General features: G+C 37.1%; 7 protein-coding genes across 8 annotated transcripts; 4 read left to right on the top strand and 3 right to left on the bottom strand.

Annotated features, from left to right (window-relative positions):
• Window positions 1-204: 204 nt before the first annotated feature.
• On the bottom strand, window positions 205-2,984 carry tin (tinman). Its single transcript, XM_068296670.1, has 3 exons — window positions 2,794-2,984; window positions 723-1,345; window positions 205-653 (listed from the first exon to the last, which is right to left on the bottom strand). The coding sequence occupies exons 1-3, from the start codon at window positions 2,982-2,984 to the stop codon at window positions 205-207; spliced, it is 1,263 nt and encodes a 420-aa protein (XP_068152771.1).
• Window positions 2,985-6,063: 3,079 nt separating this feature from the next.
• Window positions 6,064-7,124, top strand: Spc25. The gene is made up of 3 exons (XM_068296112.1): window positions 6,064-6,293; window positions 6,366-6,582; window positions 6,675-7,124. The coding sequence occupies exons 1-3, from the start codon at window positions 6,158-6,160 to the stop codon at window positions 6,970-6,972; spliced, it is 651 nt and encodes a 216-aa protein (XP_068152213.1). The 5' UTR covers window positions 6,064-6,157; the 3' UTR covers window positions 6,973-7,124.
• A 148-nt stretch (window positions 7,125-7,272) lies between these two features.
• Window positions 7,273-9,714, top strand: Cyp304a1 (Probable cytochrome P450 304a1). Its single transcript, XM_068296111.1, has 4 exons — window positions 7,273-7,427; window positions 7,493-7,744; window positions 8,082-8,938; window positions 9,000-9,714. The coding sequence occupies exons 1-4, from the start codon at window positions 7,334-7,336 to the stop codon at window positions 9,330-9,332; spliced, it is 1,536 nt and encodes a 511-aa protein (XP_068152212.1). The 5' UTR covers window positions 7,273-7,333; the 3' UTR covers window positions 9,333-9,714.
• An 844-nt stretch (window positions 9,715-10,558) lies between these two features.
• On the top strand, window positions 10,559-13,361 carry Tsr1 (Tsr1 ribosome assembly factor). The gene is made up of 4 exons (XM_068297235.1): window positions 10,559-10,760; window positions 10,825-12,362; window positions 12,423-12,689; window positions 12,748-13,361. Exons 1-4 carry the CDS (start codon window positions 10,655-10,657, stop codon window positions 13,249-13,251), a joined length of 2,415 nt encoding a protein of 804 aa, XP_068153336.1. The 5' UTR covers window positions 10,559-10,654; the 3' UTR covers window positions 13,252-13,361.
• A 180-nt stretch (window positions 13,362-13,541) lies between these two features.
• Window positions 13,542-14,233, bottom strand: LOC137582624 (uncharacterized). The gene is made up of 2 exons (XM_068297236.1): window positions 14,071-14,233; window positions 13,542-14,009 (listed from the first exon to the last, which is right to left on the bottom strand). The coding sequence occupies exons 1-2, from the start codon at window positions 14,115-14,117 to the stop codon at window positions 13,607-13,609; spliced, it is 450 nt and encodes a 149-aa protein (XP_068153337.1). The 5' UTR covers window positions 14,118-14,233; the 3' UTR covers window positions 13,542-13,606.
• A 914-nt stretch (window positions 14,234-15,147) lies between these two features.
• Window positions 15,148-16,029, top strand: LOC137582848 (uncharacterized). Its single transcript, XM_068297570.1, has 2 exons — window positions 15,148-15,227; window positions 15,290-16,029. Exons 1-2 carry the CDS (start codon window positions 15,165-15,167, stop codon window positions 15,875-15,877), a joined length of 651 nt encoding a protein of 216 aa, XP_068153671.1. The 5' UTR covers window positions 15,148-15,164; the 3' UTR covers window positions 15,878-16,029.
• A 382-nt stretch (window positions 16,030-16,411) lies between these two features.
• Window positions 16,412-24,545, bottom strand: LOC137581935 (uncharacterized). 2 transcript variants are annotated; one of them, XM_068296346.1, is made up of 10 exons: window positions 24,310-24,545; window positions 19,819-20,126; window positions 19,643-19,760; window positions 18,937-19,587; window positions 18,148-18,267; window positions 17,964-18,083; window positions 17,493-17,903; window positions 17,302-17,433; window positions 17,084-17,236; window positions 16,412-17,020 (listed from the first exon to the last, which is right to left on the bottom strand). In XM_068296346.1, exons 2-10 carry the CDS (start codon window positions 19,927-19,929, stop codon window positions 16,920-16,922), a joined length of 1,917 nt encoding a protein of 638 aa, XP_068152447.1. In that variant the 5' UTR covers window positions 19,930-20,126; window positions 24,310-24,545; the 3' UTR covers window positions 16,412-16,919. The 2 variants fall into 2 exon arrangements, with proteins under 2 accessions (XP_068152447.1, XP_068152446.1); XM_068296345.1 differs by lacking the exon at window positions 24,310-24,545 and adding an exon at window positions 21,049-21,167.
• Between the last annotated feature and the right edge of the window lie 460 nt (window positions 24,546-25,005).

The following is a 25,005-nucleotide window of genomic DNA, read 5'->3' as shown; positions in this document are numbered from 1 at the left end:
AAACTTTATTTATTGTCCAAATATTTACATACAACAAGGTACTAGAGTTATGAGGCGTTTTCATTAGACTATTAAGGCATGTAACATAATATACTTTGGGGATTCCTCTTTGATTTCTGTCGAGGATTAACATATATTTCTTTAGTGTGATGGCAATAAATTAAAACTGAATGTAGGAAAGCAAATGGGGAGGTTTTTGGTCCCCTATTGAATATGCTCCAATTGTTGTAGCTGCGCGTCATGATGTTGCTGGATCGTCGAGGTGGATGATGGCCATAGCATGTGATTGGGTATCGGTGGCGGCGGCGGCAATAAGGTGGGTGAATCCCTTTTTAGTTTCAAATGCTTGGTCAGACTTTCGCAGGAGTCGATGTTACCTCGCTTGGACTTGTAGCGTCGATTCTGAAACCAAATTTTCACCTGCGTGGCCGAGAGATTCAATTTCTGGGCGATAATCTCGCGTTCGGCTCCCGTTAGATACTTTTTATGCCGGAAGCGGCATTCCAATTCGAGAACCTGCGCCTGGGAGAAGAGCACACGTGGCTTGCGTTTCATTCGTTGTTTGCCAGAGCTGCTGGAGCTATTGATTTGGCAACCATTACCATTACTCTTCCTTAGTTCCGAACGGGATGAGGTGACCTGGCTGTTGTCCTCTGCGAGGACGGAAGCAAAAGAATTCATTGTTTGTATCTCACTGTCTAATTTTCTTTCTGTGTACTCACTTCTCTTGCCGCACTCCTGAGCGGATGTGGCTGCTGTCCTGAGTTGGTTAAGGGTATTTGAGTTTCCGACCAGCTTGTGCGCCGGCGCGAGAGAGTCCACCTCTGCAGAGCTATTCAGATCAAGGGTGGGCGACGGTGTGACATAGGGAGTGGGTATATATTCGCTTTTAACAGCCACCACTGACCCACCATTGACCACAGATGGCGATTCGGAGGTGCTGCTATAAGGGTCGCCAGCTCCGACATAGTTGTAATTGTAATTGGCGGGACTCTGATAGGCAGTTGCCGGTGTGCCGGCATAAAACTGCTGGGCGGACACATTGTAGGCGGCGGTAGGGACTGACTGATGGAAACTTTGGTGTGAATGTGGGTGGACATGATGCTGAAACATGTGCGAGGGCATGCCATAGTCATCGTAGCTGCCGTACAACTGATGACCATTTGGCGGCGGCGGCAATAATGGCGACGATATAGCCCCATCATCTTGATGGTGATGATGGTGAAGCAGAGAAGGATGTTGCTGCTGCTGATATTGCTGGAGATGCTGATTGGTCTGATGCTGATGATGCTGCTGCTGTTGATGATACTCTCCGGCGCCATAGAGCGCTGTTGCTGCTGTGGCACTGTAAGAAAATAACGAAAAAGGAACTTGGGTTATTCTTTCGCCTGGATACCACATGTTGCATCACCAACGCCACCCAGTTATGCCCATTCAGTTGAGGAAACGGTTACCCTGTCGTACTTCCTGCTGTCGCGTCACGACCCTGACCCTTGGTGACATCATTTCATGCCTCATCACAATTAAGGACGCCCCATCGAGGAGCGAGGACGAATGGACAATCCACACATGCGAATCACATATGTTGGCCAGGCCCAAGATGGCAGTCGGCGCCTGTTTTCGTTGCCGTTGCTGCTGCTGATTCTGCTGCTTGACCTGAGCTGACCAACGACCACACTGAAAGCATCAGCAGCAACATCATCATCTTCAGCTTGTCTCGGATCTTGGTCTTTGTTTTTCTTATTGTTAACTCTTTGTCTCAGTCTCCGTCTCCGTCCCAGTCCACTTCCCCGTCCACATACACGTCTTCTCCTATTCTTTGTCTTTCTTCTTTTGCCTTGCCTCTTGTACAAATAACAATGATTTGTCAAAGTCCGAGACCGAGCCGAGTTCTCCGAGTTCTCCTCCGCTTTCCTAGTCCTATTTGCAATTCATGCTAGCTCTGTGTTTTCATAGGATTTCTTCTGCCACGTCTCGGCAGAAGGTTATCAAAATATTATCTTTTTAAGGAAAATTGCTGGAAATTAATTTTTTCCTATGGAGCCTTATTAAAAATAAATAATAAATTTCAGAATCCCAAAACAGAATTCGGAAAACAGGTAGAAACCAGAAATACATAAGAAGAATATTATAGGCACTTCCTTTGCGAGATTTAAAAGACATTTTAATAACTTTCAAAACTTTTTTGAAATCGCTTTCTAGTTAACTGTTTGTTTAATTAATATTGTGGTTTTTCAGAAGATTAAAAACAGATCCTTTTTAAAACACATTATTAAACAATAATAGTTCAAAGAAACATCTTGATGTCTTATAGATTGGTTTGGCGAAATCAGTTTTCCACTTCCGATCGATTTGAAAAAAATGTATAGAACTTCTATAGGTTCTTCGTCTTGATGAATAGGCCTAAAAATTGTTTACTAAAGTTGTTGGCATAATAATATTGCTTTATATTACCTTTCTGTTTTTCTGTGACTAGGATTACTTCTTAGTAGAAATGGTATTAACAGGAGAATTCGGAAAACACAAATATGGACAAATGAAGAAACAACATAATAATTTGAAAAATGAAGAGAGACAAAAAGGTCCAAAAAGAGAATATCCTTACTAATAGTAAGGAGATCGCACTTTGCATAACACGGAAATGGGTTCTCGTTTGCGAATCTGTTTAATATGGAAGATGCTTTTCTATAAAGGCAAACATTTTGATGGCAAGTGGATAAATTTGATAAAGAAATGTTTGAAAACATTTCCGATATGGTAAAATTTGTTGAAAGAGTAAATTTTATAGCCTACCTTTCAATATGTCCGTAGGCACCTTCGTATGATTCCGTTTGATTGACCATATTCAATATATCCTTAACAGAAAATGGCGTTGTGTTTAAGGAATCGGCATTGGTCATGCTCCCAGGACTCGGAGTTTCAGTATAATCATAATAAGCGCTGGATTGTGGCACCTGTGCTTGCTGCTGATGATGTTGCAACATTTCGTGTTCCAATGATTAATAATAATAACAACAACAACAATCACTTGACCACTTGAGAAGCACTTTAAATTTAAATAAATACAACAATTTGCCAAATTGCACTTGAACTTGCGACACCGACACTTGACTGCAATTCAATATTAACAATGATAATGTATTATATGTGGTGTGTGTGTGTGTGGTGTGTGTGGCATGCACCCGCACCCCTTGCAAGCGTTTTCGAACTGAAGCAAAACCGTTTACCGTGTGTCTGCAATTTGTCAGTGCGTTTTTTGTACTGAATGGAAATGGAAACAGAAACATCTCTGGCCAGCATGATAAAGATGCTCACACACACACGCACACAAGAACCCACAAACACAAGAAAATGGCCGCCATGTGGCCAATCACAGCAGGGCACACTTATTCTCTATCCATCTATCTTACTCGTTCTCGCTCCCTCTGGGCCGTGATTTGGTTGAAACGCAAAAAAAAATATCTCACAAATACACAAAGTATTTGTCTGGACGCTTATTAATGCATACATATGTATTTATTACCTTTTTGTGGCACTTACCAATTTTCCCAATCAATTGGATAGTTAACAATTGTTTTTGTATAACCTGTCGTTATTGTTTGCTCCCAGCCACTTTATGCAGATTTTGTTTCGCTTTGCTACTTGAGCTTAAGTATCTGTATTTATTATTCTAGAGTCCTTAAGTCTTATTTGTGTATACAATATCATTTCATTTTTATGGTTTGATTTCAAGTACCGCTCAAGTGGCATAAATTTTCGCACAATTGACTTTTATAAGTATACAAAGCAAACACAATTAATATACACACATATCACTATATGCATTATAAATCAAGCGAATAATGAAATAATCATGAATGTTTAAGGGTTAAAATGGGGATGAGTCCCTGAAATGTCGAAAGTAACTAATTTTGAAATCAGAGAATAGCCCTGATCTGAACACAGTATAATATATTTTCTTCGATGTAGCCCACAATATTTCTGTCACTTGTCTTCAGCAAAGAGAAGTTATACAGAATATGACATAAGTAGTTACATACATATGTACATGTTTAGGGGGTGGATACCATTACATACAAGTCTTGAAAAATTGTCAAATTTTCCCATTAGACAAACAACTAACAATAAGACTCCCTAATGAAAAAGAAAGACATCATAAAAACGCAAATGGCAGTGTACAGAAAAGTTGCAGTGAATGAATTAATACTGTTTTCTTATCAGGTTTGATCAAATTATTAAAAAGAAGAGTTCACGTTATAAATATATTTGTTAAATTTATATTTTCTTTTATTTTAAACAATGCGGGAAAAATATCAACATATTTGTTATCGATAGTTATCGATAGACTACTCACGCCTTAGCACTCTCAATGACTCTCAATCTCTTTTGCTCGATTGGATGGTCGGAGTTGCAGTGGCTGTCAAACTTTTTAGGAAAAACCCTTGCGGTGGCTGTCAAACATAGTCATTTCTTAAAACAACCCCCTTCTAAATTAACTTTGAAATTTGTTAATATTTATATTATATATATGTATATGTAATTCAACTTACAATCGAAGTAAATTTTATAAAGATTAATTAAGTTCAAATTAGTATTTTATATATTTTTTAACAATTTGTTATAAAATTAATTGTTCATGCATTTATTTGCATTTTGTTAAAGTGTTTCATATAAGATTCCAGTTAAAAACCTTTTCGACTTTTAAAAGATTTCGTTTTATGAAAATTTTGGACGTTTTTTAAACAGTTTAATATCATTTCTCGCAAAAAAAGGTTCCAGATTTTGAACGTTACGAGGAATTTTGCTGAAATTTTCTGGACGTATTCCAGACAGTCATACCTTAATTCTTGCATTCAATCTTCATTGAGCCGTTACCATATAATCGAGTTTTTGCCCGATAAAGTCGGGAAAAATCATGGTTGGTTCAAAAAAATGCAATTTTCTCGAAAACCGTGTGAGGAATTTTAACTAAACTTGGTGGGAATATAGATGAATAATTGGGGAATAATCTGGCATTCAATCTTCATTGAAGCCGTTGCAATATTTTGGAGCTATATCGTGAAGAAGTTGTCAATACATGGAATGCTCAAAAACCCTCAAAACTGAATTAAAACAAAAATTTAATCTATTCTTAATAATTTAAGGCTTTATTTGTTTCAAAAAAGTTAATAAATAGCTGAAAATTTAAAAAGAAAACTACAAAAAACTTAACAGAGGGTTAACAGAGTTTTTTTTGACGGATTTTAAGTCCGATTTTCAGAGAGGGCAGCTAATACGATGAAATACATCGATCAACGTGCCTTTTCATATCGATATGCACCAACTGCCATCTTCATAATTTTTAAATTTTCTTTTGCGAATTTCTCAAAAACTGCTCAGCAGATTTTGATTAAACTTCGCCCATATATAGACAATTTTATGCCCAATCGAATGAGATACCGTGCATTTCTTGATCCTGGCTAGGAGAGATAACGACGAATTTCAGAGAGGGCAGCCAATTCGATTGGGCCCTTAGAACTTGTTAGTGTTAGTTTACTGGTTCATTTGTTCCGATAACTGGTTCCAGTTCCGGAGCTCGCGCCAGCCTTATCAATAAATTTGCACACAAAAAGGCACCCACTTTTTTGGGGCTTTTTCTCAAAAACCGCTCAGTAGATGTTGATAAAACTTTTATGAGACACTCTTGAAATATCCCCCAATCGAACAAGCTACCGTGCATTGCTTGATGCTGGCTCTGGGCCGAGATATTCGAGCTCAAATATGAATGTAATTTTATTTACGATTTTTGTATGGAGCAAAATCATGGGTTGCTCCACTGATAAGCGATTTTTCCAGTGCAAATTTTTAATACTAAGAACTTTTAAAACCCCCCAAAAACTAGTTAAATCAATTTATTTTGCTTTGCTTAACAAAATAAAAGTTCATTCCATCCGAAAAAGTTAGTAAATAAAGAAAAAATTAAAAATTAAAAATTGCAAAAACGTTAACAGAGGGTTAACAGAGGACCATCGTTAACTCGAGTTTAACATCGTCGCTAACTTTACGGACATAAAATATCGATATTAAGAAAGAAACAGAAAAAAAACAGAAAAAGAAACGCGCAAATAATTAAAAACAATAAACATAAACAAAACTCTTTGCATACTCCAATTACGCCATGGAACCTACTTTGAATGAAACAAATAATCACAATTATCTTGAACGCATGCAACGTTTAGTAAGGAATGAAATCAAAATCGAAATTAGAGAGACAGAATTGAGCAAAAGAAGCGCAAAAATCCACCAGCAATATTGTATGAGAATTTTTAAGACCAACGCTAAATCTGTGTTTTAAATAAATATTTATATTTCCCCCTCCTTTGCAGTAAACGCCAAGGAGGCTGTAATGAGACAAAAACAAGAAATTGAAAAACTGGCTCAAGTTGTAGCCGATCGCAAAAGAGAAGTCGAAGATCGCGAGTCCTTCCTGATTCATGTCCAAACGACTCTTGATGCCACAAGAAAAAGCAATGCAAGTAAACGAAATCTTTTGGAACAGAGAAAGTCAACAGTCAGGCAACACAATAATGCGCTTTTGGAATGGTGAGTAGACAAATAAATGATAATGAAACTTGACCCATTAATGCATAATTAAATACGGCACGTGTGCTTTGTTTTTGTACTCGGACGCACAGCATGCACACATTAAAGGAGACAACTGGCATATATATCAATCATGGGGCATTGCCCGATCGTGAGAAAGGTGTCATCATGGTGGAGGACAAATTTATACCCTTTAATTATCCAGCAGCAGCCAACGGGCAATTTTGGGAGATTCTAAATAGATGCGGGAATTGTAATCCTGATAAATGGCTTAACCTCCTCACGGCTGGCCCTGAAGTGGAAGATAAGGTGGAGTCTTCTCGAAAAGCACACGTTGCTGAAAGTTCGATAATTGAAATTGATCTTACCTCGCCCACTAATACAAAATGAAGCCATTTTTTGGCATAGGTATTTCACAATGCTTTCCTGTTTTGGTAGGTCACCAGGCAAAGGGCGATAAGGTATCGAACTCAAACTTAAATAAGAACTACAGTAATAATAGGAAAACAACCCAAAAAAATAAACAAAAAAATTATAAACGATGTCTAGTGTTAAGAGCGATATGTACTTTCAAGTGTCGTGTGCTTATTATTATTCGTTTCTATATTATTATTAATTCGCATCGCGCCTTTATTTCTTTATATGTATGTATGCAGCAGCAGCTATCGGTCAAGCGGTTTCTACAAAAACTCTCTGCTTCGCCATCAATCGGTTCATTAAGTGTCTGGATTTTCAGCGCAACGCATACGAAATGCTCACCGAACTGCTATTTGCCATTTGTGCCATCATATTCCTATATCTAGCATATAGATATGTTTTCTTTCGACCTGAGGGCTTTCCTCCGGGTCAGTCTTAATGGACATCACACATTTGCACATGGCATTAACTAAAAGGATTTCTGTTTCCGCAGGTCCGCCACGCCTCCCGATCTTTGGCAGCTATCTCTTCCTAATGCTAATCAATTTCAAATATCTGCATAAGGCCGCCCTGACCTTTAGCAAATGGTACAAGTCAGATATTATTGGTTTGTATGTGGGCAAATTTCCTGTTGCTGTTGTCCATAGCGGTGAGGGTGTTCGCGAAGTCTTGACCAATCAAGCATTCGATGGGCGTCCAGCTTTATTTGTGGCCGCCATGCGTGATCCCTGTTACGAGGTTAGAGGTAAGACCTCAGAACACTTCCACTTGTAATTATCTACAAACAGGGTCAGCTTTAATTAGTGTTATTAACTATTAATAGCATATAATCTATTAAGGAGACTAGTTCTAATCACTGCAAGCTGTCCAATGATAAAGCCTTCACAGCTGTTCCGAATCGTTATATGATTATCAATTAATGATCGGCTCGAGTTTGATATGTTTTAGAGAGGTATAATTGAGACTATTGCTTATCACCTCTATTTGTTGTTGTTGTTGTGTTTGTTTCTTTTTTTTTTTACTTTAGTAGCTGGTAGCATTAAGTCCCTTTTTTGTTTATTTTTTTTTTTTTTTTGGGATAGGCATTTTCTTTCAGGAGGGTTCACTTTGGAAGGAACAACGTCGTTTCATTCTCCGCTATTTACGCGATTTTGGCTTTGGACGTCGTTTCAATGAACTGGAGCTGGTGATCAAGGAACAAATAACGGATATGTTGGATCTCATTCGGAATGGTCCTCGTTATGAACATGAGCATCACATGGTAAAGCCAGGAGGATATCGGGTCCAGTTGCCGCTGCTATTTAATCCATTCTCAGCAAATAGTGTCTTTCACATTATGTACAATGAACGTCTGCCGCGTTCTGATATGGCAAAACTGGTTCGCCTCATCCAATTGGGCATGCAATTCCAGCGTAATTCCGATGACTACGGTCGACTATTGAGCATTGTACCCTGGATACGCTATATTTGGCCCGAATGGAGTGGCTACAGGAAGTTGAATGAGGCAAATAAGTTTATCTACAAATATTTTGAGGAATTTATTGATCATCATATCGATACGTATGACGAGTCATGTGAACGCAACTTTCTGGATCTCTATATAACAGAAATGAAGAAATGTTCATGCAACGGATTCAATCGCGAGCAGTTTATAATGGGGCTCATTGACTTTTCATTTCCAGCCTTCACGGCTGTGGGTGTACAACTTTCATTTTTAGTGCAATACTTAATGCTATATCCCGATGTTATGAAGCGGATGCAGCAAGAAATTGATGAAGTTGTCGGATGTGGACGCCTACCCACGCTAGAGGATCGCAAAAATATGCCTTATACAGAGGCCACCATACGTGAGGGCTTGCGAATCGAGACTCTAGTCCCTTCTGATGTGCCACACAAGGCACTGGTGGACACCGAACTGATGGGTCATCGCATTCCTAAGGTAAGATGAGAAATTTGCAGTTTTTTGTTCTGTCGTCTTTCGTCAATTTTATTATTTTTAGGATACAATTGTTATTCCAAGTCTATATGCTTATCATACGGATTGTCGAATTTGGTCTGATCCCCAAGAATTCCGCCCTGAACGTTTTCTCGATGAGCAGGGGAAACTTTGTCTCAAGCTTGATGTATCATTTCCTTTTGGGGCCGGCAAGCGTCTCTGTGCGGGTGAAACCTTTGCCCGAAACATGCTCTTCCTCATGACAGCAGCCATGTGCCAACACTTTAACTATACTCTGGCTCCAGGCGATCAGTTGCCCGATCTATCCAAGAATCTTAACGGTTTAATTATCACACCGCCAGACTTTTGGGTTCAGCTTGAAGAGCGCCAGCATTAAGGATTGACTGAATAATGATAAATGTATATAACCGATATGAATTCTCTCAACATGCTCAACATCTTTGCAATTTAGTAATTTTATAGTATATAAAGACATGATGATTAGAAAGTGAGTGGTGCTGTTATCATTATTTTATATGATTTGTTAAGAGTTTAATTCAGCTTTTTTTTTATTTTGGCTTTATTTTAAAAGATTGAAGCAATTGAACTTGTTAACCGAAATACTTTAGGAGATTAGATTAAGATAAACTATATGTGTCAATTGACTGATTACGCTGGTAAAAGGAACCAAATTTTACCAGGTGTACTCTCCGGCTTACTCTTCTTATCATCAATAAAGATCAGGAAAAACCCATTTTTGTTGAAGGGTGCTACAAGAACTATCTAATTTTCATTGTTATAAGTTTAGACGAAATCTTCATTTATTGTTGTTACATACACATGCGTTTCTAAATCATTTTTTCAAATGGCCAGCGCAATTTCAGTTTTAAATTTAAATAAAAATAATAGATCTGGCGGTAAATGTTTACTATTACTACTCGAGATTTCAGTGTTGAAAAGTGGAAAAATCGGGTAAAGCTAGATTTCAGTGTTGTCAAACGCTATTTTTTATTTGGCGCGCTGTTTGACTGCCCTGGTAGCCAAATATTTTAATCTAAACTCAAAAGTCGAGGAATATTCGGCTGCCAGAGCAGCCGAATATTGTATTCTAAACTATATTTGTTCTATAAAATCAAGAAATATTGTAAACTCAACAAAATTTTCGTTTGTTGAGAATAGTGCGAACAAAAGATTCAAAAAGCCCGCGTATTCGAGTATCCAAAATTCGGCATTTGGCAACACCATCTCAAAATTGAACAGCTTTTTTTAACCGGAAAAAGCTACTTTTAGCTATAGTCCCGCTAAAAATATTAATTTTCTTTTGTTAATTACTCAAAAACTACGAAATAAATCGCCAAGGCGCACCTGAGGTCGTGCTCGTGCAATTTTTCTCTTTCGTTTGATACCAAAATTATGTAGTTTAAGCGCGTTTTGGGCCCGAGTAGTAATAGTAAACATTTACCAAAAATTTATATATTTATGTAAAACTAATTCTCGTGTAATTGTTTGGTTTACTAAACCGTTATTAATTAATTATGTTACTTTTGTGACACTAAAGTGTCTAATTCTACCACGTGAGTAAAATATAGAAGCAGCACATTAATGATCTAGCTAGATCTGGACATGTTCAAGCTAAATTGTCAACACTGATGGAAACATGTGCTCTTGCATATTGAGCTAAAGAATTATTAAAAAAAATATAGAATTGTTGCTCCAATAATGGCAGACCATGCTTTCCATCGGCCTGGGCCGTTAAAACAAACCAACAAGGCCCACAAAACGGGAAGGCATCGCTCCAAAGGTGCCATTGACAAAGCTCTGAAAGGTAGGACTCCAAGGGAGAAGTGCCGAACCAACAGAAAAACCATAACATTTCTAATTATTCACAGGCAAAGTGGGTCTCAAGGCAATTTCACATAGGCATAGACAGCAGCAGAGCAAGGATCAGCGACGTAATCAACTAAATCAGCTGAGAAAAAACAAGCGTAACGATGTGCTGGAGGAAAAGCGTAAACTGGGTGGCCAAAATACGGCCCCACATCTGGTTTGCCTGCTTCCCATGCATGGGCAGATTGATGCGAACTCCGCTTTAAACATTCTGATGGGCTGTGACAGCGAATTGGTCGTGGAGAACTCCCCGAGCGGCATCACTTACATCAATTTGCCTCGTTTCAAGCAACGGTTTGCCTTTGTTGTGCCGCCAGTTGGCCGAGGAAACGAGCTGATTGTCTTGGATCACCTTAAAGTGTGCGATACAACAGTTCTATTGACATCCGCTGCATTTGGCGATGATGAGATTTTTGATCGTTGGGGTCATCGTATTTTTAACATGATTACTGCCCAGGGTATACCCACTCCAGTGGTAGCCCTTATGGATTTAGAGTCTCTGAATCCCAATCGAAGGACACAGGCAAAGCAGGCGGCTCAAAAATTCATATCGAAATTATTGCCCGAGGAAAAGCTCATGAAATTGGATACGTCCAGCGAAGGATTAAATGTTATGCGTCGCATTGGTGGCCAGAAAAAGCGAACACTGCATAATGTGGCAAATCGGCCTCATCTATTTGGTGAAATTGTGGAGTTTAAACGAAATTCCGAGGAAGATTTTGGCACATTGGAGGTCACTGGTTTTTTGCGTGGACAATCCTTAGATGTCAATGGCCTCGTTCATATACCTGGTCTGGGTGACTTTCAATTGGGTCAAGTGGTGGGCACACCAGATCCCTATAAACTGGATAAATCTCGTGATGGTGAACTAGCTGAAGTCCGTGTATTAGCACGCAGTGATCCTGTGAAGCAGACATCACTGCAAAGTGAAAATATACCTGATCCCATGGATGCCGAACAAACTTGGCCCACTGAAGAAGAAATTGAGGCCTCCAAGCAGGAGACCAAAAAAATGAAACTGATTAAGCGAGTACCCAAAGGATATAGTGAGTACCAAGCTGCATGGATACCAGAAGTCGAGGAAGTAGAAGAAAAGGACGATATGAGCGACGATGATGATGATGAAGAGGAGGATGAGGAAGATTTCATGTCATGCGATAACAAATCCTTTGAGGATGAACATGAGAAACACGATTCGGAAACCGAAGAATATCTAGATAGCGTTTCTGTGGCCTCAGAAGCAGCGTTGAACGACGAAAAATACGATCAGCAAATGGATTTCCAAGAGGAGCGTGAGACATTGCAACAACTTCAACAGGCACGCACCGATCAATTGTGGCCCGACGAAATCGATACTCCCCTGGATGTACCCGCTCTTGAGAGATTCCAGAAATATCGCGGCCTAGAATCATTTCGAACTTCACCTTGGGATAGCAAAGAGAATTTACCCAGTGATTATGCCCGTATCTACCAATTTCAGAATTTCGATCGCACCAAACGACGAATTCTCGCCGAGTCGAAGGAATTTGATGGCATACAGGTGACTATATAGTCAAATTCGCGACGTCAATATATTTATTAAACTATTTTGTCCTCTTAGCCTGGTCTCTATGTCACTTTGCATGTGATCAATGTGCCGCATAGCCGTTGGAATGCATTCCAATCTGCCCGTCTCTTGGATACCATTATAGTCTATGGAATGCTACCCCATGAACATCAAATGTGCGTAATGAATGTTGTACTCCAACGTATGCCCGACTCGGAAGTGCCTCTGAAATCCAAAGAGCAGTTGATTGTTCAGTGTGGTTACCGGCGATTTGTAGTGAATCCCATATATAGTCAGCATACAAATGGCGATAAACATAAAGTAAGCGAAACGAAAAGCCTTGACGTAATTCCGTCTAATCTTATTAAATATTTTTCAGTTCGAGCGCTTTTTCCGTCCGCATGAAACAATCTGTGCCACGTTCTATGCACCCATACAGTTTCCACCTTCGGCTGTTTTGGCTTTCAAAGTAAATCCCGATTCGAGTTTAGCCTTGGTGGCTCGTGGACGCCTGCTCTCATGCAATCCGGATCGCATAGTACTGAAACGAGTTGTCCTCAGTGGTCATCCCATGCGTATTAATCGCAAATCAGCGACCATACGATATATGTTCTTCTATAAGGAAGATGTTGAATACTTTAAGCCTGTCAAACTACGCACCAAATGCGGACGCTTGGGACACATTAAGGAATCGTTGGGCACCCATGGCCATATGAAATGCTATTTTGATGGCCAATTAAAATCATACGATACGGCATTTATGTATCTATATAAACGTATCTTCCCCAAATGGACATACGAAGAGTGTTTAGTGAGGACAGCCGAACATGAACGTCAACATCTGTCAAGAAAGAATAGTTTAACAATGGAAATGGATGTCTAATGGAATTAGTTGTTGTTCTATTTACACAAAAACAAAACAAAAATACTTTTACCTGATTATAAAGAACACTATTTGTATATAGTAAAAGTTGGGTATGATCTATAATGAAATGCCTTTGTTTCAATATTTATTCAAGAAGTTTGGCAACTTTTATGTAATTTACCATCTATTCCGTCTGCTAAGCAAACGAATTACATAGTTTGTGCTATTTAAAACCGATGACAATCCATCTTTCTAATCTATTCCCCATTTACAAACTATCACCTTCTGAAAGAATGGATGTGAATAGATTGGATAATCATTAAGATATTTAATTAACGTTTAATGGTTTAACAAAATTTTAAATCTGTTTAGTTTAAGTTTCGGCATCTGAGCTATGTGCCAACTCATCTTGAATCTCATCAATGTCATCAGAGTCTGAAGTCAGTTCTAGATCTGAGAGCAATGCAGACGATTGCGACAAGAATTCGGCATCGTCTTCGTAATCACCGATTTCACCATCGTCATTCTCCAAAATGGGCATATTGGGACCCGGCTGGGCCATCATTATGGGTGATTTGCGACTCTGCCCACGCAACTCATTCAGAATCTGTTCCTGCTTATCGGCTATGGAAGTGACCATACTCTCCAGATTCCTTATGGTGGCCTCGTATTCAATAAGCTTATGCTTCAGGTGCAAATTCTCGGCACGACAAGCGGCTAATTCCGCTGAAACGTACCGTGCCATTTTGGTGTCGTCAGTTTCTACTGCAGTAGGTCTAAAATTGAGTGGTTATCTTAGCCAATTTAGGTTTTCAGTATAATAATTGAGTCACTTACACATTAATACTGGGATTATAACCAAAATTATTGCAATAGCAAGACATTTTTGGACTACAAATTTACAGAAATGTTTGTAATTGAGTTCAAAATAAATCGATTTAATGTTTAATATTGTATGTCTGATTTTATTCCTTGACAATGTTCTTTAGTATAACTTGACAATGAGCTAGAAGTTTACTACAAATGAATCTTAAATATCAGTGTAGTGACTTGGATATTTTCATGTCATCTAGTGAGCTTTGAAAATAAAGTCATTTGGGATGGGGTAACGAAACATACATACATGTATATTAAGTTATCAATTAGAGAACACAAATTTGAATTAATGCTATATATTTTGAATACCCTAATAGGGTGAATACCCTAAAATTAAATTTCATAATTCCCCTAGAAATTCTGCAAAACAAGCTGCTATCCTGAGTTGTCGAAGCGCCTTTCTACGTGCGTAACTCAGTCATCCATAGAGACCTTGACATCCCGTCAGGTAAATGCGAGATCCGGAGATATAGCATTCAATACCTTTCCACTGGCACTAAAAATGCTGGACAACAGCAACTCACCAACTTGGCTTGCCGTTTAGACCAGAGACAGACTGGTGATTCCACCCCCATTTCATGATTACCTTTGAAAATATTTGCCTATTGTCCATTTAGGATAGATCGCAAATTAAAATAAATAATTCCCCTTGATATTTGGTAATATAGAAGACTTTAAAAAAAAGACATGGGTAGCGCAATTATATTTCCTCTTCTTTGTTCGGAATAAAATAAATAAAAGAAAGAAAACCACACACGAATGAATCTTATCTTTAGTTCTTCTTGATCTTGGCTCCTTGTCTGCCTTAGAAACCGATCGAATTGCCTTAAAGTATCAGTACGAAACATCAGATTGGAAAAATTTTAATTATGTATACATAAATGCTCATATCAAAAGTATAATATAAAGGTATAATCTATAATTTGTGAATTTTGAGTACAAATGAAAACTGATTTGAGGACACTTGACACTCGGTGATAAGAAAAAAGCTATAAAAGCGGAATACAGGTATCAGGCTAGACAGTACTTAAAAAGTAATTCAACTTGTGTACAATATGAAAGTAGTAACTTTATGTCTTCTAGTCTTGGCAACTGGCAGTTGTTTGCTCAGGACGAATGTAAGTACAAGATACTTTTAAATGCCAAAAATCTATACAAATGGATTTCTTTTAATTACAAGGCCAACTCTATTGACGTTAGTGAGAAGGATCTTATCGATTCTCTTAACTTTGATGATTTGGATTTAGAACTGGATTTACTAACTGCTGAACTTGATGGCGATTATGTGGAAATTGATGAATTTGGAATTTTCAGGGGTTTCCGACGTATTCTAAAGAAGGCATTGAAAACTTTGCGTGGTGTTAATTGCACGATCAAAGCTGTTGTCGAGGTTTTAGAAGCAGCCACCGATTATGTTGACGCCGTCGATGCCTGCGGGGTGGAAATCCCAAAAAGTGTCGCCAAAGTCGTACAATCATGCAAAAGCATTATCTCCACCTGCAATGATATAATTCATCTAAATTCTAATGTCTGTGATAATGCCAACTATGATGATGAAACTGATGGTGAAAAATCAACGACCAAGAAATGTTTTATTCAACTCGTAAAGACCATTCTAAAACTGCGCAGGCAAATTAAGTCAACACTGAAACAGATTCAAAAATTGCCCTCAGATACGAATAAGTGTTTTGTCGATGCCACTAACAAAGTTAAAGCCAGTTTCCAGGAATTCCCAACCAATATCAAAAACTGCACTGCAGCTATGTAGACCCATTTAGTTTGGAAACTGAAATGATTTCACTATTAATCGATTTTAAACTCCTTAAAATTCTGTAATTTCTTCTCTATAGAGATCAATGAGCTGATATATAGTTTTTTTAATTATATATTATGAAAATAAATATATACTACCAACTAAAAGTTCACCTTTTAAATTATATTCTTGTTTCTTAATATAATACAAAATCCAAAGTTATGATTTTTAATACAAGGAAAAGATTACATAAGAAATCAAAAGAACTACTAAAAGTCTAACAGTTTATGAAACAAAATTAAAAAGGAAAACAATAAAATAATCATATGCATTACCTGAACTTTCGACATATTGTTATAGTTATGTGATCCTAATGAATTTCGGCAAAGATATTATTATATTTGATAAGAATCATATAAAGTTCTCAAAGTAATTGATCTAAAATTTAATTTTCCACCTATCACATAATAAAATATTGAAACAAACTTTCAAAATCATTAGAAGGATTTTAACTATTTAGACGAATATTTATCCAAATTCCCAATTAACTGAATATAAGCAAACTGTATTAGATTTGCTTTAGCCTTATTTATTAGCATCATTAGGTATATTTATGTATGTATGTATATATATTTATGATTTATGTATAGAATATATTTTACAATTTGTTCATAAACTGATTGCTTTAGCTCACTAAGAAGCAATGTTAAAACTTAACTTTAAATTTTGTATTTTAAAAAGCATATTTCTCACTGTCTTGTCCCCTTATACATATTGCTTTAAAATCTTATATTATGAGCTTAGAATTTATGATTCTTAGTATATTCACTTTGTGTGCATGGACTTGAAATCCAATGCTCGGTTATACTTGGCCCAAAAAACATCATTTTACAATTGGCTAATACTACTAGCTTCAACGATATTATTAATTATGTATACATATATACTTATAGAAGTATAAACAAAAACTGATTCCTATCAGTAAGGACTAGGTACGTCGTGGCATCAAGAATCATCATTATCAGGAAAGGATTGCACCCGCATGGAGGATCTCATTTTAATAATAGGCCTGCTTGATGGCAGCACTAGTGATCAGAAATGCGGAACCAATCAGCGCAAAGGTGATAATTTTAAGAGCGCTTGGTCTACCGGAAGAATCTGTGAATAATTTAGAAAGTTGTGAATGGAATTTTGTGTAATATTCTAAATTCTTTTTCTTACTTTTTTTATTGGGCATCACACGTATACACTGATTCTGTCCTGTATTTGCCTGATAACCAATTTTACACTGGCAGACGGAATTTCGGCACTCCACATTCTCGGGATCCTTTTCCACAAAGCATTCGACAGCCTTGTCGCATGATTCACCCAGTTCTGTAACAGGCATTATAATATGTGATTATTCACTTGATTGAGGTATTTTTTTTTGACAGACTTACCTCGCTTTGTTTCACACCGTCCATTCTTTTCATGCTGCTCGTCCGTGCAAGCACATTTGCCATCCTTATTGCATGATGCCAACAGAGGCTTACACTGTTCGTCCTCAACACACTCGTCGTCCAGTTCTTCAGCTGTGGAAGCAAGATATGACGTTCAAATTTGTTTGAATGTGGGCTAGAAGCTAGCTTACCTTCTTTTAGGCACTCATCCTTAAAGTGCACATATCCCTTTCGACATTGGCATGAGCGTGTTGCTTCCAGATCCTCGGATTCCTTGACACTACAAACAGCATTGTCGGCAACACAATCATCATCTTCCAAACACTCGGCATCAATGCCTGGCACACAGGTCTCATCCTTTTCGATATAGTTCTCTCGACAGACGCACAAACGATTTGAGCAAATGGAGTGATCCACAGGACAGCCATCATTCGATTCACACTCAGCCCCCAGGCCCTGCTTATACTCGCAAAGTTGTTTGATTGCATCATATATGGCATATTCCTCACAGGTGCAACGTCTGGGTATCTCTGGATGACAATAGGATGCCCCAAACGGACTACATTGGCTGTTCGAAGTGCAGGACAAATGATACTGAATCGCTATAAAAGATATATAATATTAATTCATGCGATATCGAAGAGTTACACTTGGTTACTTACGTTTTCTACAGTTACGAAGATCGCGTTCATAGAAATAATTCTTTTGGCATATACAAGTCTTGGACAGGTCATCGAACTCGTATTCACATTCATCTGTGCTCTCCGCTATCTCACCCAGCTCTATAAAAATAATCAAAATTGATAAATTAATTCTCCTCCTTATCTTTATTTGGGTGGTACCAACCTGCAAAGCATTTGCCATTCTTGGCATAGTAACCCTGACGACAAAGGCAAATCTTGTTGGTACAAATTGAGTGGGGCAATCCACTGCAAGATTTTCCATTGTCTGTACAACTGCTGCCATCTGTTTTAATAAAAGATATTAATTATTCATTGGAAATACATGAAAATATGGCACATCTGTTAGTTAACCTATATCTACATATAATCTTTTTAGGTTAGTAACTCTCCTTAAAGGGTTTCATTTTAAAATCTAAACCAAAACATGATAAATTTTAAACCAATGGATAGAATTAGAAATTTTTTATCTGGTATCTAAATCGCAGTGGCAAATTTGAAATCTATGCAGGCTTTTAGATAAAAAATGTAGATTGTGTTACCAGCTCTGAAAAATATCAAAATATCCCTTGTTAGATACCTTTAATAGATACCCTTGTATCTAGTTTGAAATACTACAAAAAATAACTTTCCTTTCCTTTAAGACTTGCATTCTTCAGGAATTTCTTAGGCGGCAAGAGGCTCCACAAATAAAATAGGATACATTTGATATGGAATGATTAAAATGTCTAGTTGGCCTAGATGTTGTATCTGTATATAGTTAGTTCTATTCACTGTTATTGTTGGATACTGTTATCCAAGTCAAAACAGATAAGGAAAAATTTTGGATAAGTATGGCTAAATGTTTATCAAAAACGAAGCTCCTTCTGAAAATTTCTAGTACACAGTTACATAAGCCTTATAGTATGGATCTGTTAAAATATTCCAAGGTTGAAATTTAGTCTTCTGCACTTACATTTTTTCTCATCGGCATCGTCGTCGTCTCGGCTTGAACCCAGTGTAGAATAGGTTTTAACATCTTCGTCATCAAAGTGCAAGAGGGCGGGCAATCGTCGTCGATGGTTAAGATTTCTGGTTGAGGTGCGACGGCTGCTGGTACTCGTGGAGGCCGTGGTTGTGGTGGTGCCAACATTTCTCACACTGCGTGGTTCCAAATCCTTCAGTTCGTAATTCTCGATGCTAGTCTGGACGGCGATTTCGTGGGAACGGCGTCGAGGTGAAATCAGGCCATCTGCTTCGCCATTGGTCAGTGGGAGCTGGAGTGATAATGAAACCTGGGCGCCTGCATCAATGTATTTAGGCGGTGGTGGCGGGGAATGAACAAAGGCTTTGGTTTGCAATATCCTTGGATAGGAGGACGAGGAAGAGGTGCCTGAGCGATGGGCAGTTGCCGCTGCCGCTGTAGATGATGATGATGTGGTTGTTGTTTCTATTGTTTCTGTTGTTTCTGTCTCCTCGGTATTATTTGGTTCGGTCGTATCGGTAGCAGGTTCATCGACACCAGGTGTGGTTATCTCATCCTCATAGGTGCAAATTAGGCTCACGCAAGCGGCATTTGAACCCAATGCATCACAATCCGCATCCACGACGCAGGCTTCATTTTTTTCTATAAAACCCAATTGGGCATTATTTGGAATTGTAATGAAGACAACCCAACTTACCCATTGATTTGCGACGACAAATGTTGCCATATCTGTGATAATAGCCATTTGCACAGGCGCAAACGTTTTCCTGGCAGCTCACCGAAGCTCGATCGTAACCAAAATAGCAGTCCAAGTCCTTAAATTAAAGTCATGAGAAGATGGCTAGTAGATTAGTTGGTTAGTTGATGCCTTACCGTATCGCAGGACTCGCCAAGTCCATTTAATGGCCTACACTTGCCACGCAAATAGGTTTGGCCATCGGCGCAATCGCAGAGCCCCGCTTTACAATTTGCTCCAGTTGGCATAAGATTGCATTGAACGGAATCGCTGCATGTGTCACCAATTTGGGACGTCGTCAGGCATTCCGTAAAGTTCTCCGAGAAGACCGTATCAAATGTGGAGCAGGTGCACTGGCTTGAGTCCGGATCGCAAATGGAGCCGTCAGCTGTGCAGTCTTCTTGACTTTCACATGGCCAAAAGACGGCCAAAACGCCGCCGTCGCCTAAAAATGATTAGAATGGTTCCATGTGTTGGTATTACAAATTACAAATCGAATTTTCTAAAATCCCAAGTCATTGCGCATTAAGAGGATGTATATGTATGTATGTATATCGTGTCTTAAATTGGTTTACAAAAAGGAACAAAACCAGAAAGATGACCTTCATTCATGTTATAATTCCCATAATCAATTTGAAATTGATTTGAAAAACTTTGACAATCTGAGTCGTAACCGCACACACGGCAATGGTAAAGGGAAAAATTGTAGAAAAAAAAAAAAAAAAAATTCCATTCTCAAGTTTGCTCCTTTTTTTTCTTTTTTGCTGCATATTTAGCGGTGGCACGCAAGTGTCCGAGTAAAATTTATTACGTATACGCCAACAACTTCCGGATGAGCTATAGAAATTTCCATGCAAAACAGTTGTGACTCCGACAACAATAGTAAAAAGCTTTCTCACTCACTCACTTACTCACTCTCTCTCTCTCTCTCTCTCTCTCTTTCTCTCTTTCTCTCTCTCTGTTTTCTCACTTTTCCACTTTAATTTCCATTTTCCGTGGCATGCGAAAAGACCTTGGAGCGTTTGATATCGTAGTTTTTGGATAGGTATTAAAAAAAGCGTGCGGGGTGAGGCAGGGGAATGCCTTAGGCGGTAGGCTAGGGTTTGGGTCAATAGGACAAAGCACTTGACCTTGATTGTGTTTGCACTAATTACTTCGGTTTCTTTAATGTTATGACTGCTGCCGTTTTATACTATTTGTACACCAATTTGACCCATTTGATAGGCCGCAGCTCCCACTCGTGCCCCTTCCCCCCCAATCCCTTGGAGTCGAAAACGGCGACGGCTTTAATTCAATTACCGGACATTGCTCGCAAATAAGTTTGAGGTAAATAAAAGTTGTTGTTGTTGTTATTGTGTTTGGTATACCTTTTGGTTTAACTATGACACAAAGGACCACAAGGGCCAGAAACTTATTCCAATTCAACATTTTCTTTTATATTATTTTCGAAGCACGAATTTCTTAACTGCTTGGGTACCAAGCCAATTGGCAACTAACCAACTATATCAATCCAGATGGCCAACGGTAGCTCTAAGCAAAATGTAACAAGTGTTTGATTAGGCTAATCTTATCTGCATATGTATATGCTACCATGGAAACATGACATTCTATAGGAGCGACAACTGATAGCCAGGTACCGGAAAATCCCTAAACTTGGCTTGCAACGGTTAACAGAAAGTGAATTTTTAGACATTTACTTGTAGTACGAGATACTTAATCAACCATTTCTCCGTCTATTCGGGCCCGGACATTTGGGCCCTCTACTAATCGGCACTTATCGCTAACAACAGTTGAATTTATACTTTATCTTCATATAACACCTGGGCACCTAGATCCACCTGTTAAATATATTTAGGTATGTATTTATTGAGTGTAGTAAAGAGTTAATCACATTTCGGTTTGCCATTAACCAATCCTACAGCTAATTTTTTTTTATGAGTCACTGATAAAATATAAACCTACAAATGGTTTTTCTATGGACTTTTTGGTTACATTATATTAACTAAAAATTGAGTAGGCTTTTGACCCAAAGGTTAACGGCTTTTTATTTCAACACGACCTTAATTATAATTCTTGATATAAATAAAAACCAATTAGTCTCTAAAATGAATTGGAATAGTCATTCCTGATTATCATTAATAACGTTTGTTTTTGTAACTTATTGTTAACCATGGAATCTAAATACATATTTGTTTTTGTATTTTTTATCTTGTATGCAAAGTTGAATTAAAAGCAGACTTAATAATTAAAGATATTTTAATAATAACTCAGCCAATAAAAGTACAACGATTTGTTCTACTTGATTATAGTATAGAAAAGTAAGTTCCCTCCCTAAGAAAACGTATACGCACCATATGCCAGCTAAGCAAATAATATTCTGAAGATGGAAGTTTAAAACATATCAATTTCCAATTGTTCAGATATGACACATGGATTCTAATTACATGCTTTCTTAAAATAGTGTTTTTAAACTATTTTAACTATTAATTTATAGCTCTTATTGTTAGTTGGTTTTTGCCATGTTAATGTAAAGTAAATTTTGTTAACTGGGAAGGTTTTTGGATGAAGTGCAATCGAAAAATGCATAATAAAACAAAATCAAAGTATCCATTTTAGAGTGTGATAATGCTTTTTGAGTAAGGGATAGTAAAATATGGAAACAACTTATATAAACTGTGAAATTTAGTGAGGTAAAAGAATTATTTTTAAAGACCTTGTTCTGCACAGAGTCTTATATTTTAGGGGATTTGATTTCGTGCCTGTTTGTCAAATTAGCTCGTCACAATTTGTTTTTTTTTCCAAGTGAGTTTTGAATACAGCAAACAAAAAAGTGGAAACTTATCAAAAATTATTCCAATTTGCAATAAACATTTCAATCTTTAGAAAAGTCTGTCGACACAAGAAGCTAAGCTAAACTGTTTTACCAATTATCCATTCATCGCCAATTTAAAGTGAAATTAAAATCAGGATTTCCTTATTTTTTTAAATTTTAAATTCTTAAAACACTGGGTCAATTTGATATTTAAAATTTATGATTTCCGGCTCATAAGCTAAATGTACAATGTACAGTATGTTATATTGTTAATACGAATGATTGTTTCATAGAATTATCCATTAAAATACTCATCGTATTTGCTGAATTTTCCATTTCCTTTAAATATTTATACCAAAATACGGAGACATTTCAAAAGTTGGTCAAAGGAGAGCGATATCTTACCCAAAATTTCAGAATTTTGAAATCCTTTAAAACTACAAACGATTTTTATTATGCAAAATGAAATTATAATTAAAAATTAAACCCCGAGAAGTCCAAATATACACAAGATAGACTTGCCAAGATTTCTTTGGTCTAACCAAGAACAAAATCATTTAAATTAACAGACTAAAAACATCATAGTTACTAAAAAACAAGAACTAACAAAACATTTGATCTCTCTTAATTATATAGACATGTAAAAAACAATATCGAACCATTTTTAATTAATTTTGAAAACAACAAACACAAAGAAAAGTAAATTGAAGACTTTTTAATTACTAATGGACAGCGACCACGGGCTGATGGTGGTGCTCCTGGTGGGTGACCCTTAATCCATCCATTCTTCTGTCTGACTGTCGTCAGCTTGCACCAAAATTGTCAGACCATTGAGTTTGTAAATTACTAATCGCTACATTTATAATTCAATATGAATTATGTGGTAAAAATAGTGTAACAAAACGGCGTCAATCGTCGCGACAATGGAAAAACCTTGAAGCCATTTCATGAGCAAGGTCACAAAATAGAATATAGTAATATAAATAGCTTATTCAATATGTGTATGTATGTATGTGTGATGGCCTAGAAACAAAAACCCTAGAGCAAGATGAATGTCACCTGTTTCCAAAACTATAAAAATCAACAACAACAAATGTTAATCAAAATTTATTCTATGAAATTTTGACATTCATATATGTATTGTAATGGCACGTGTCTGTATTACGTACGAAATCGATAATCAGGATAACTGGGAATTCAGTTTCTGTGTAAATATGGGGAATTACCCAATATACTCACATGTATGTGTGTGTGTGTGTGTGTATAGTACAATACATTCATACATATTTCTTTTTATGTTTGTTTGTTGTTTGCTGTCATTTTTTTTTTTTTTTCATTTTTAGTTCCATTTTCTTTTCTCTCTTTACACCATTACGTTAAAGGACATTTTGTGGTTATAAAAAATGCTTTGCCACGCACGCGATCAAATTAACAAAAAAAAAAAAAAAGAGAAAAAATAGTACATCGACAGGTGCAGGGAATACATACATATCGTCGTATATGTACCTACATATATAACTAAGCATATACATATATGTACATATGTATGTAAATATGTCTTGTATATGTATGTGTTTATAGCATTATTATGTTAGATAGTGCAAAGATACGCCTTGAGAAGGCATCATTCAAGCTCTTTTCTTTTTTGAACAAGTATAAATGGTGATGGCATTAACCTTTTGTCGTGGGATCACAACAAATGCTTATTTATCGTGGGCGGACGGCAAGAAGCAGAAGAGCCGGAGGGTGGGGAAAGGTAGCCAATTATATGTATAGCCAACATTTGTGGCAACATTTGACTACACATTTTACTTACATTTGTTTGTCTGCTAGTTATTATTATGGGTAGTTGCACTTGAAGTGGTTGATAGTCCTTGCTGGTGGTAAGTATATGAAATTGTAATTGTATCCCTGTGTCCTTTATGGCATTATCTCAATAAATCAAGTATGCGTAAATTGTTGCTTTCTCCATAATAAGTATTATTTATCCAATATATATTACACGTATTTTCTTTTTTTTAATTTTTCTCATTTAATTAATTCCATCCACTGGTTGGGCAATCAATTTGTTAATTTCACTCAAGAACACATTATTTATTGATTAAAGTTCACTTTTGAAATGATGGGCATTATTTTTATTAGTTTCAAATTTAATGAGGACGACAATCGATTTAACACTTTAATTAATAAGTTCAAGTTGTCTGCTCCATTTCTTTTATTTTTAATGTGTCTAATCTTTGTAGAGAATCCTTAACTATTCTTCTGCAAGATAATGTCTTTATAATTATATTGCATGCCATTAGCCTAATAAAATTATCCAATGACCAACCAAGCGTATTACAAGGCTAACTGACAATATTTCTAATTGTGTTTAGTTCTTTGATAGAATTGACGAATTTACTTTATACTCTACAGAACTACATGTATTCCCCAAGTACTTCTTTCCACTTTCAATTACTGATTTAGGAATTCGAAATTGTGGAAACTCGCCTCATAAATTATTATTATTATT

This window comes from Drosophila tropicalis, unplaced genomic scaffold (assembly GCF_018151085.1).
Source record: "Drosophila tropicalis isolate 14030-0801.00 unplaced genomic scaffold, ASM1815108v1 contig_859, whole genome shotgun sequence".
In the NCBI taxonomy this organism is placed as follows: Eukaryota; Metazoa; Arthropoda; class Insecta; order Diptera; family Drosophilidae; genus Drosophila; species Drosophila tropicalis.
Note: the sequence above shows the minus strand (reverse complement) of the source record. Positions and strands in the feature narration are given on the sequence as shown.

Bases quoted from the DNA above. Each gene is read 5' to 3' on its own strand.
- tin (XM_068296670.1), bottom strand. From the start codon at position 2,984: ATGTTGCAACATCATCAGCAGCAAGCACAGGTGCCACAATCCAGCGCT. The intron at 1,346-2,793 runs GTAGGCTATAAA...ATTTTCTTACAG, and splicing joins GCCTACGGACATATTGAAAG to TGCCACAGCAGCAACAGCGC. The intron at 654-722 runs GTGAGTACACAG...CCGTCCTCGCAG, and splicing joins TCAGGAGTGCGGCAAGAGAA to AGGACAACAGCCAGGTCACC.
- Spc25 (XM_068296112.1), top strand. From the start codon at position 6,158: ATGGAACCTACTTTGAATGAAACAAATAATCACAATTATCTTGAACGC. The intron at 6,294-6,365 runs GTATGAGAATTT...CCTCCTTTGCAG, and splicing joins AAAAATCCACCAGCAATATT to TAAACGCCAAGGAGGCTGTA. The intron at 6,583-6,674 runs GTGAGTAGACAA...TCGGACGCACAG, and splicing joins AATAATGCGCTTTTGGAATG to CATGCACACATTAAAGGAGA.
- Cyp304a1 (XM_068296111.1), top strand. From the start codon at position 7,334: ATGCTCACCGAACTGCTATTTGCCATTTGTGCCATCATATTCCTATAT. The intron at 7,745-8,081 runs GTAAGACCTCAG...TTTTTGGGATAG, and splicing joins TCCCTGTTACGAGGTTAGAG to GCATTTTCTTTCAGGAGGGT. The intron at 8,939-8,999 runs GTAAGATGAGAA...TATTATTTTTAG, and splicing joins TGGGTCATCGCATTCCTAAG to GATACAATTGTTATTCCAAG.
- Tsr1 (XM_068297235.1), top strand. From the start codon at position 10,655: ATGGCAGACCATGCTTTCCATCGGCCTGGGCCGTTAAAACAAACCAAC. The intron at 10,761-10,824 runs GTAGGACTCCAA...AATTATTCACAG, and splicing joins CATTGACAAAGCTCTGAAAG to GCAAAGTGGGTCTCAAGGCA. The intron at 12,363-12,422 runs GTGACTATATAG...TTGTCCTCTTAG, and splicing joins AGGAATTTGATGGCATACAG to CCTGGTCTCTATGTCACTTT.
- LOC137582624 (XM_068297236.1), bottom strand. From the start codon at position 14,117: ATGTCTTGCTATTGCAATAATTTTGGTTATAATCCCAGTATTAATGT. The intron at 14,010-14,070 runs GTAAGTGACTCA...ACTCAATTTTAG, and splicing joins TATAATCCCAGTATTAATGT to ACCTACTGCAGTAGAAACTG.
- LOC137582848 (XM_068297570.1), top strand. From the start codon at position 15,165: ATGAAAGTAGTAACTTTATGTCTTCTAGTCTTGGCAACTGGCAGTTGT. The intron at 15,228-15,289 runs GTAAGTACAAGA...TTTAATTACAAG, and splicing joins GTTGTTTGCTCAGGACGAAT to GCCAACTCTATTGACGTTAG.
- LOC137581935 (XM_068296345.1), bottom strand. From the start codon at position 21,109: ATGTTGAATTGGAATAAGTTTCTGGCCCTTGTGGTCCTTTGTGTCATA. The intron at 18,268-18,936 runs GTAAGTGCAGAA...TTATTAAAACAG, and splicing joins CGATGCCGATGAGAAAAAAT to ATGGCAGCAGTTGTACAGAC. The intron at 18,084-18,147 runs GTTGGTACCACC...TTATTTTTATAG, and splicing joins GAATGGCAAATGCTTTGCAG to AGCTGGGTGAGATAGCGGAG.